The following is an 11,419-nucleotide window of genomic DNA, read 5'->3' as shown; positions in this document are numbered from 1 at the left end:
ACGGACGGGGGAGTCGCCAGCCACGTTCCTTTGTACCCCGGCGGTTGGGTTGGTGTTGAGAAGCAGAATTCGCGACCGACGAGCAAACATAAGAATATATACTTCAGGAAGCCGATGAGCTATAACGCTCTTTTTTCACATTTGTCCAGCAGGGGCACTGGGTCATAACAAAATCAGAAATTGCGCCGTTACTGATTCAGCTCGACAATGAACGTTGGTTTAAGTAACCTTTACTGCAGGTTTTGGTTCCTGGAAAGGGCATCTCGCATCCCCAGGGGGTGCGTGCACCCTAGGTTATGAACATTGTCGAATGAACATTGTCGTGCCCTCCATTTATACAAGGCCACGCTACATGGGGTTGTAACGTGTTTCTTGTGAGATTTGCTTTTTTAACTATCGTACATAATCACGAGCGTCGTTGTGGAGAATAATAAATCTAGAGACAATGTATCATTCACATCTTGACATTAAGAAAATAAGTTACACAACCCCATCAGCCGTACGGGCTCTAAGTGCTGACTTTCAGCAATATTAATTTTAACAAGCAGACTGGACCGGTTTCGGCCTACAGTGTCTCATCAGCAGTCAGACTTGCTTGAATCAATGCTGGTGAAGTTACGCACTGCCATAAGGCCCGTGAGGCTAATGGGTTGCATAAGAAATAATTTAAAATAGTTTTTAATGTGGAGAGGATAGAAGAATGCTCATCTATTGTGCCACAGTAGATTGTGACGCTGCTTATACGATGGTTGTCGACGTTGATGCCTGTGAAAGTAGATGTTTCGTTATTTGTAGATGTCTTAACCGATAGCATGTGTGATAAGACGGCAGTGCTGTAGCAAGAGAGCCACACCACCCGGATAATGTATCTGCAATTCTGAAAGCGAAGCAGTGGCGGTTGGTGGTTAAATTATTTGGTGGGGCAGTGTTTGGTTCAGTTACGAGTTGGGGGGGGGGGCACCAGGATGGCACCTTGCCACAGGCGCCAAAATATCCAGCTGCACCTCTGATAGATGATTGTAACGTTGTGACGGACGATTTGTACAAGCGAAGGGTGAGTCCACACTGAGACCGCAGGGCTGAGCTTTGCCGCGTTGAGTGCACAGCGGGCTCCCATCACAACCGAGCACCGCCAACCCCAGCGCTATTGACACATTTTTTTACGATATAAAAGTGTATAGTCATGATTGACTAATTTGGACATATATCGAAATACATACATTTGAGTACCTTTATTATAACAAAGGAATCTAAGAACGGGCATGGAGGAGCTAACATGGTGAAATTAGAGATGAAATTTATATTATTCTGGTGGACAAACCCTAGATTGCCAGGTGTCTCTGATTCAGCAAGGGTATACAATCACACACTGGTGCAATGCAAGTTGCACTTCAACGCAGGTAGAGAGGGCAAAGCCAATTAGGTGCAAAATAAAAATAAATATAGTTCAATAAGAGTATGTTTTTATTTCACTTTTTAAATGAATAAGGAAAGAATAACATTGTTGCTTATATTATACAGAAGAAAAAACACAAAAATTTACTTGTGCAAATAAAACTACAAATGATGTAGATGTTTCAGAGACTCAGCAAAAATTATGTAGTATTTTAACACGGTTAAAACTTCTTGTCTTTGCCCATTTGCAGGACAAAACCAAGTAGGTTAGGATCTGCAGCCCAATTGATACCACTGCTTTGAATAAGAGCCTGCAACAACAAGAAACAACTTGATTAGATTCCACAACTGAGACATCTATTCTTTACATGAATTACTGGATTAAGAGCTTCTCAAGTTGTTGCCAACCTCTCCATGGTCTGACTAAGAAAAAATCCATCGTTCCCATGCACAAGCTGATCTCATTGATCCATCAACACACTGGTACTTTTTCTTTGGCTGCCTGTTGCTAGTCTTGACCATTGGCCGTCGTCCTTTCTATGGAATTGTACTGCACAATCAGCCTAATTTAAGTCAAAATGAGTGTTCTCTAATTATCTAATCCAGCTGTTTTTGTATTAGTGTAGCAATTGAGCCAATATATAACTCAAAAAGGCGAATGCATGGTTTAGTTGACTTAGATGTCTGAGTGAACACAAGCCCAACTCTGATATAAGAACCCACCTGTCCCAAGGGGACTTTCAGTTTTGTGCCACCGTCTTAAAAAACGAGCAGCCTATTGCACCAATTCCAATAAACCCACCGCATAGCAGTAGAGAGCTTAGGGTTACAGTGGGGTACAATGAGGCCCCTTCTCACCTGCAACGCGTTGCGGAGAATGGTGACGCGATTGTTGGCGATGGTCAATTTGTGGCTCCCGGCCATTTGCTGCTTTGTCTGCGGTTGTTGGCTGTGGCTCACTTGGGCCCCAATCACCTCCTTCACCTCCTTCAGCAATGCCTGGTTCTGTTCCTTCATGGCTGTGGGCAGACACATGTTAGAGTTTCAGTCGGTTTAAGACGTAGGCTTCCGCGACCAATATACATGTAGTTTCGGTGATCTGTACCTAACGCTCGACACGCTGTCTAACACTGTGTAACGCTGGGTAGGCTACGTGGATCCGAGTGAAGTCAAATTATTATCCAGTAGAATTTCTTGCAGCACGCTAACACTATTTGGAATGCATAGCTCATCATTTGGTTTTGAAAAAAGGAACCATTGTTATGCCGATTCTAAATCTCAACACCAAAAAAGCATTATGCGATGGCACACGTCAGGTGATTCGTGAAATGCACCGTCATTTTGTTGTGGCTGAAATCTTTTCAGAATCCAATCGGAGATTGGTCTTCATTCCCAGAATTGATCTGGCACCGTCAGATGTGAATTTACCATTTATTTTGAAGCGAAGACAGTTTCCAATCATTCCTGCATTTACTATCACTGTGAATAAGTCACAAGGACAAACTTTAGAGTATGGTTTTGATTAAATAAATTCAGTGCAATCTTTAAATTGTAGTCTTCATTACATTTATTTTTTATGAACTTGTCATGATGGGCAAATACACCAGTTATCCATAATAAAGTAGTTTTTTGTGGGTTAGATCACACACATATAAATGTGTCGTATTTAAGACTGAAACAGGAGGATCTATTCATAATTCTCGCTTTCGCCTGATGATGCTGGTTGTGATCACCAGAGAAACACCGTACTCGAATTGTAAATGTTGTGGGTTTACCCTCCAATACACCGGTTTGCTAAAGTAACTAATTGGCACGTTTTGTTTACGTGACAAGCATTACTAATTGGCTGCGTCGGGTGGTGGCGGGTTTAACGACATTTATATTTACGCGATCTAACCAAGAAAACCTTAATTATAGAGTTTCGGTCTCATGCAGCACAACTGTGTTGTCAAGAACGATGCGTTATACTGCACTTTGAGGACCTGGAAGCTGCTAACATTGTTAAGCAAAACTCCATTGCCAGACAGCTTAAAGCTCCGAAAGAATACTGCACCAATATTACGTCTGGGGACGGTCGTGTGGAAACGCTTTGTCCTGCATTATTGCTTCTCCTTGCCGACAGTCACTCACCTAGTACCTCTCTTTGGGTCTCTAGGAGCTCCTGAAGGAGCTTATTCTTTTTCTGTAAAACAGGATGCAATATCATCGACAGTAGCGGAACTGGAATGTCAGATGCATACATTTATACCAATGCTCATTGTACGATTTTATGTTCATCAAACAAGTTATGCAACATGACGCACAAACTCTGCATTACACAGAAACTGTAGAAGACTATGAGGAAGTCGATAACATAACATGCACGTGTTGTGCACAATACAGCACATACATTTTACAAAATATGTACGCACTGTGTAGAAGCTATATGAAATGTTTGCTCTTGACTAATATACTTGCCTCTACAGCTGCAATAATCTGCTGACTCAGCGAGGTTTTGTGAAAGAGCTGTGCTAAAATTGCCCTGCGCGCACACAGAAATATCACGCAGAAGTTTATATAAATAAAATCCGCAATGTATTAGTGTGTAGTGAGAACGGATTGAATATATTCAATAAAAATAGTTTTGTCATAAAATGCACATATTAAAGGAATGTATTGTTTTGACATACTCTGACTTTTCACTTCTGCTCTCCATCATTGTCTGGATAAGTGCCCTGTTGGTAAGTAAGCTGGAGCACACGAACCAAAAGGAATTGACAAAATTACATTGGAACTTACTGCAGCAATAACATTTTGCACACGGATTTACAAACATTTATTCGTTATAATTTATAACCTAACACTTTTTGTTGCGACAACCATCAGACACATTCCATCTGCTTTCTATGGCGGGTGCAGTTGGAATCCAAAACAGTCCGAATTGCAGCCCGACTCATCGCCCCACTCTGATATTGTCTCTTAGTTTTTACGGCAAGCCCTCACTTAACGCGTTTTCACATTATAACGCGTTTTCGCAATAACGCCGTTCTTTTAATGGGGAAAATTTTTCGCACAATTCAGAACACCGTTATAACGCAGAACGCACACCGCTATGTTTTTTGAGCGGTCGACAATAAACTACTTTTTTGAGCTGCGCGGCCGAGTGGCGTGATACAGTACGCAGAATGATACAGCAACATTGATGGGGTACCCTCAGTTATTTGTCCTGCCGTCTTACTGCGTGTGTACATTGTATCGCGGCAAACATTATCGTTACATTATGGGGAAATAGTTTTCGCTTACCGTGTTTTTCGGTTTATTCGACACTTATAAGGAATGCATCTACCGCGTTAAACGAGGACTTAGTGTACCTCCTCTCTTGCCATCACTGGGGTTGTCCCATTTTGAGTCCGTCTAGCAATGTGTCCCTGTCCAATTGGGTTTGCTTTTCTTTACAGTGTAGCATTGTGGGATCTTGTTTGTGATGTGTTTCTACTTGTCTATGTTTAATTACTTGGTTTGTGGAGCCTTATTTTATTACACCTATCCTTCGATGGCCCACATGAACAAGTGCATATTCTTCCTGCTCGGGTCAACACGACTACCTCTCCACTGAGGATCTCTCTTTTTATTCTCTTAGACCTCAATGTCACCTTTATTGTCAACCACTGAAGCCTCCTCAAATGTTCTCTTAAGGGGTGGCACACATCAGTCCAGTCATTGTGTCTTCATCTGGCTTATCGTCTCAAAAGCCTGCACCCATACCATTTCTCAGGGTTCCATCTCCAAAAGTCTCCTCAATCTTCTCTCACTGGCAAACATCAATCCAGTATAAATCAATAATCTGACTGTGAACACTCATCTGCTCACCTCATCTACTCAGACAGGATCACGACTTTCCTCTTCTCTGCCTGTTTCTTTTTATTGTCTAATTGCCACCCCTCACAGTACTTAAGTCAGTCACCCCCACATACTCTTGCCCCGAACCTACCCATACACATCTGATTTCTCCTTATTCTTTTTATTTCACTTGCTTACCCAGGGAGGCTTCATCGAGTCTTAAATACATTTTTCATGAGGGTATTGCCATATTTTCTCAGAAGGGGGCGATGATTGCTGTGCATAATCAATTTCATTTGCAGATAATTTTTCAACATTGGGAAGTTTGGTCAATACCAGTTACAGTGTGTGGATTTTTAGCTATGGGAGTAAATCGGAGAACCTGGAGGAATCACATGCAGAACAGGGGGCAAATATAAAAACTGCACACAGAAAGGCACCTAATATAGGCCCCTTCTTACTGTAAGGCACTTGTGTTACCAGTGTGCCACCCTATACCCCACTTAACTAGAACCCCTCCCCATATTCTCATAACGAACATCTTCCTTATACAGCACAATGGTAAGCTGTTGTACAAGCACTAAATACATCCAGACTGTATTGTAAGCAGCATTCAGCACATAGTAAAATTGCACCCAATGTATTCGAAAAAATATATGATGAATGCTTGACAGAATACTGAACATCAACAATGGAACAGGGCACTTTACTTGTTAATCACGAGTTCCCTGTTGGAGGTGAATTCAGATGATTTCTCCAATGTTTTATGCAAATCCAGAATCCTGTAAAGAACAAAGCCACGAATTATTTTATTTTAATTTAAAACCACAAGGTGGTTGCAGCTCTGTGTGTAGGTGATAATACATCGTGCACAGTACATTTTGTGTCAACCTAACAACAAAGTTGTGCCAGTAAAGACAAGTTTGTGCTTCCTTGTCAGAAAACCTGAGGTCTTCGAAGGTTAATGAACTGGGCGGTAACATTTTAGACAAAATCTAGACAGTGAAAAGTATAACTCTAGTTTTAGGTTGTATTTTGTAAAACCGGGTAAGAACCCAAGAGCACATGACAGTCTCATTTGTAAGTGTGACCTGGGGTATTAGTGTGCTAGTAGGCGGCGATTAATAATTCCAATTTCAAATTTTGGAAACTTTGGACCTTGACATCGAAGACTATTTAATGACCACTGTAAAGCAGATCCGCAGTAATAAATCAGGGCGGCTGGTGGATTCTAACTGTGAACCTCTGTAACAAGCAGAAAACGCGCTTCGGCTGGGCCCTGTCTCACCGCCAAAACTGGTTCACTGCTGTAGAGAAAGGGTCATGGGTTGGGGTCAGCAAATGGACCTAAATTATGGGCAGACTATAATGTCCTATAAAGCACAAAGTGCATTTAACAAGGGCATTTTAGTGAGGACTGATGGGATCTTACTCTCTATGAAGGGCATTTGGGGAAATATCCTGTTCCTTATCCTTGATGTCTGCAAAGAAAAAGACAATGCGGGTGAGACAGCGTTGGTGACAGTGGCAGACAGTGCAGGTGAAACAACAGTGGGTTAGGCAGTGCAAGTGAGGAAGTGCGGGTGAGACAGTGGGTTAGACAGTGGCGGGTGAGAGTGAATGAGAGTGTGGGTGAGACAGTGTGGGTGAGACAGTGCGGGTGAGACCGTGTTGGTGAGACAGTGGCGGATGACAATGTGGGTGAGACAGCAGCGGGTGAGACAGTGCGGGCGAGACAGTGTGGGTGAGACAGCAGCAGGTGAGACAGTGTGGGTGAGACAGCAGCAGCTGAGACAGTGTGGGTGAGACAGCAGCGGGCGAGACAGTGCAGGCGAGGCAGCGGCGAGTGAAACAGTGACGGGTGAGACAACGGCAGTTTAGATAGTGCAGGTGAGACAGTGACGGGTGAGAAGAGTGATGGGGCATGCTACTTACACGCTGCTCCGACAGCATGCAGCTCCTGGCTCTGGTGCTGCAATTCCTCGCAGAAACTGAAAACAACAAACATCCAAGATTACAATAATATAGAAAGATATATTTAACAAAAAATAAAGCAGAGCCTTTTGTGCAGTTACTTAATTCATGTGATTTTATTTTTACAGAAAACCATCAAAATGTATTGACCGAAACTTAAATAAACATAAAGATTAAACTAACACTCTGGCAATAACCAAGAATGGATTGAGGTGATGGACACAAGGCCACAGGATGTGATATCCTCTTATGAATGAGGATCCTGTTCCATGGCCGGATCCAGACATTTCAGAGCAGCATTTCGGTTTTTTGCGATGATGTGAGCGTGGGTTATTGCAGACGTTGTAGATGGTGAGAACAGGACCACTGCTTTCTCTTAACGAGCTGGAACACCTTCCTTCAACAGCTCGGGCTTCTGGGAAGATCAGGACTCGGAAGGCAATGCAAACCATAGCAGGTAGATAAACCTCACCTCCCCCCTGGCATCAGGAGGGGGGGGGGGAGATATCAGCCCCAGCTGAACGTAACCATCAAATGTACAGGTATTTATAATACATGTATTTATCTTTTTTGTGTGTATTCCTTGTAACCAGGATGAGACTATCGACTTGTTAGATTTCAGAATGTGGTTTATCCACAAGTTGTCCAAATGAACCTTATGGTGGGACCTCGAGGTCCCGAATAAAAAAAAACCCGCAATTAATTTATTATGGCGACTCCGTCCCACCGCACACAAACGCTGCGACCCACCTGGCACGGATCATTCTGTTGTCATGTCCAAGCGAAGAAGAGCTGAACAAGCAAATGCACTCCATGCTCGGGTATGGGCAGGATCATAAGGCTTATCCAAAGCTGCTCAAACTGCCTACACGACTTAAGTCCTTCATTTGTCATAACAGTATAATACAGTGAAACCTACCGATGTCTGCAGCCAGGATAAATCGATGACAATCCTATTACCTGCAGATATTTAACAGATGAGATGCGTTGCACCGTTAATTCCTCCTGTTTGATAATACTACTGTTGTCCGTATGCATCTGTGCAGATAGTTTTTTTTTGTGGTTAAGCCATCGTCCCCACATACCGCTCGTATCAATACGGATAAGAGGAGCAGCGACCCACTACTTTGTAGAGTAACATTGTTACAATATGAACAGCGCATTGAAAACGCAGTACTGTTTACAAAGTGTGTTCACAAATCGAGACTGAGAAACACGATGATTGACAGAGGGGTGTAAATTATTTTTTCGATAGTGTATTTCATTAGAGGTACTGCAGATAAGTAGTTTTCAGTTTTAAAGCCATAGTTTAACAAGACAACACTTGCCACCATCCTTCAAACCCATTGGTGAAAAAGAGCAAAGTTTTTGTTTACAATATAACATGTTTATGCGAGAGCCGGGGGCTTATGGGACCACGGCGTCCCGCCATAAGGTTCAAATGCAAAGCCAGAATCTCGGTAGCTCAGTGCTGACATGGGCATTTGCACACTGTACAACCTTTGCTACCAGTATTCATGTTGTATTCGAGCCAAGCAGCAACATCACAACCCACCTGCTCCACTTCCAATTGAGAGGTTGCCCCTTGTTACGCTGAACACAAGCCCGGGGGCCCCGGCCCAGCCGTTGTCCCAAACTCCCGTCTGGCTATGTATTGGGACCGGCCATGGCTATAAAGCAATGTTCTTCATTGCAAGGCCTGCGTGGGCCACTGGCGGCATGTCAATCCCCAATGGTTTGAAATGTGTGGCGGCCCTCACACTCATGTCTATTCGGGGAAAGTTGGCCCCCCTCTGAAAATCAGTGAAGAACGCTATGGAGCAATGGTTGTCTGATGCCTGACCCTGAGCCCGCGGGCGTACGGATGTCGACTATGCTGGCGAGATGTTTAGTATCTCGCCTAGTATGCAGGAGGTCGTAGGTTCGATCCTGATTCTGACGCCTGCTGTATATTTGAAGTTTGCGTGTCTCTCCCCGTGATTGCGTGGATTTTTCTCCGGGTTCTCCGGTTTTCCCCCTCCACATTTAGAAACATGCGTTTAGAGCAGAGGTGGGAAAACTCCGGCCCGCGGGCCGTATAAGGCCCGCAAAATCATTTAGTCTCTGGCCCTGCCAAGGCAACCGCAGGCGGGACTCGAAATTCAATAAATCTAGGAGCAAAGCTGGAACAGGAGTTGCGAGTAGCAATATCGTCAACACCAGCTAACATCATCACACGCCTCACCAAAGAGAAGCAGTTCCAGCCATCACATTAGGGGTAAGTTATTTAAAAGTTTGACCAAATATAACAGGCTAATTTTTAAGTTGATAATTTTGTATGGCCCGCGAATGATGTTATAAATATCCAAATGGCCCTTGGCAGAAAAAAGGTTCCCCACCCCTGGTTTAGAGTATTTGGCAGCTCTAAATTTCCACGTGATAAGCCACTTCGTTGAGCTATCATTTGTGATAGCCATGTCGCTACTGAAAAGGCGTTACATAGCTCAGGGGGGGGGGCATACCTGGTAAAATAAAAAAAACCTTTTAGTTTGATAGTTATTTTTTAATCACCTGACCGCCCTCAGGAGGGCACCCTCCTCCTCGCCCAAGGTCCCAGTCTCGTCGTGGGTGCCCAAAGGACAGCCAAGCGCCACCCGTGCCAGGCGATCGCTCACATCCTGCAGCGCCCTCGCAGCATCACCATCCAGGGTCGACCTGGACTCGCACGCACGCCCACACACAGGATTCACAACCACAAACAACCACCACAAACAACCACCACGTCACGCTCCAGGTGCAACATCGAGTCGCGGCACAAGGCGCAAACATCTCGCCAGGAGACTTCGCCAGAAACGTTGTGGGTTTTTGATTCTCGCCCGCGGCATTGACATTTTGAGACCAGGCCAACTCCAAAATCAACGCGCATCACGAGAGTGGTCACAGGAGGCAGTGACATGTTTCATGTTTAGTTTTTTTTTCTCCTATTAAGCAAAGACTCAACTCTAAATGACGCCGAACGTCATATAAATATATTGTTTAAACCCCCATGTAGAATGTTTAGAAAATTAGCATCGGTCAACCGCAATTGTGTTAGGCAACGTGGCGCTGGTGGATGCCTCGCTCCAATCAAAGGGTTCGATTACCGACCCCCGGGGGCCGCCGGTCCGTTCTCCCTCTCGTCGTCCGTGGGTCCCCCCTCGGGGTCCCCATGGGGCCCCTCGGGGTCCCCTCCACATAGCCAACCCTCCTGCCTCCTTCCCTCCTCCCCATGCAATGACAAATCTCCCAATGCTGGAAAAGTGCCGGCCAAAGTATTAACATCGGGATTACACCCAGCAACAGCAGCAGCCTCGCTCCTACTGTGAAAGCTGAGGGAGGTAGAGGGACCCCGTGAGGGGGGTAGAGGGACCCCGTGAGGGGGGTAGAGGGACCCCGTGAGGAGGCAGAGGGACCCGTGAGGAGGTAGAGGGACCCCGTGAGGAGGTAGAGGGACCCCGTGAGGGGGGTAGAGGGACCCCGTGAGGGGGGTAGAGGGGCCCCGTGAGGGGGGTAGAGGGACCCCCGTGAGGGGGTAGAGGGACCCCCGTGAGGGGGGTAGAGGGACCCCCGTGAGGGGGGTAGAGCGACCCCCGTGAGGGGGTAGAGCGACTCCCGTGAGGGGGCAGAGGGACCCCGTGAGGGGGGTAGAGGGACCCCGTGAGGGGGGTAGAGGGACCCCCGTGAGGGGGGTAGAGCGACCCCCGTGAGGGGGGTAGAGCGACCCCCGTGAGGGGGTAGAGCGACCCCGTGAGGGGGGTAGAGCGACCCCCGTGAGGGGGGTAGAGCGACCCCGTGAGGGGGGTAGAGCGACCCCCGTGAGGGGGGTAGAGCGACCCCCGTGAGGGGGGTAGAGGGACCCCGCGTCACACTCACATGTTTCCGTTGGGCCCCGCGGTTTTCAACTTTATTTTGGCGCCAAAACACTACCGCGTCACGTGACGCGAGGCCACGCCCTCCGTGGCCTCGCGCCACGTGACTACCCCAGCCCTACCCCCCACCGCGAACATGAACGTTGCAATTCGTCTTGTGGGAGACTTATGAACTATTTTAAAACACGGCACAGACGATAATAACACAGAACCAGACAAAACACAACCGCCCTCGCCCCCCCTCCAAGGACAATTGCTGGACGTCGAGTCGTTAGATGGTGGTGCATACTTGTCAATTCCTCATCAGTGCCCTATCTTATTACAGACCAATCCAGGCCTTAGTG

The 11,419-nt window shown here is 45.9% G+C and overlaps 1 protein-coding gene across 2 annotated transcripts; it reads right to left on the bottom strand.

The window, feature by feature from the left end:
- Positions 1-1,441: 1,441 nt before the first annotated feature.
- CENPH (centromere protein H) lies at positions 1,442-11,185 on the bottom strand. Of its 2 annotated transcripts, none has more exons than XM_076073145.1 (10): positions 11,080-11,185; positions 9,739-9,882; positions 7,150-7,205; positions 6,647-6,695; positions 5,925-5,996; positions 4,065-4,124; positions 3,853-3,916; positions 3,526-3,577; positions 2,254-2,414; positions 1,442-1,706 (listed from the first exon to the last, which is right to left on the bottom strand). In XM_076073145.1, coding segments are annotated over exons 1-10 (750 nt in total). In that variant the 5' UTR covers positions 11,082-11,185; the 3' UTR covers positions 1,442-1,616. The 2 variants fall into 2 exon arrangements, with proteins under 2 accessions (XP_075929260.1, XP_075929259.1); XM_076073144.1 differs by lacking the exon at positions 11,080-11,185 and adding an exon at positions 10,315-10,466.
- Between the last annotated feature and the right edge of the window lie 234 nt (positions 11,186-11,419).

Source organism: Petromyzon marinus, chromosome 40 (genome assembly GCF_048934315.1).
Source record: "Petromyzon marinus isolate PM22_M1 ecotype Great Lakes invasive population chromosome 40, UKy_Petmar_22M1.pri1.0, whole genome shotgun sequence".
In the NCBI taxonomy this organism is placed as follows: domain Eukaryota; kingdom Metazoa; phylum Chordata; class Hyperoartia; order Petromyzontiformes; family Petromyzontidae; genus Petromyzon; species Petromyzon marinus.
This window is presented reverse-complemented; position numbering and strand designations above follow the sequence as displayed.

Bases quoted from the DNA above. Each gene is read 5' to 3' on its own strand.
- CENPH (XM_076073144.1), bottom strand. From the start codon at position 10,403: ATGTGGAGGGGACCCCGAGGGGCCCCATGGGGACCCCGAGGGGGGACC. The intron at 7,206-9,738 runs GTGATTAAAAAA...TGTTGTTTTCAG, and splicing joins GCCCTCCTGAGGGCGGTCAG to TTTCTGCGAGGAATTGCAGC. The intron at 3,917-4,064 runs GTATGTCAAAAC...GTGTGCGCGCAG, and splicing joins AGCAGAAGTGAAAAGTCAGA to GGCAATTTTAGCACAGCTCT.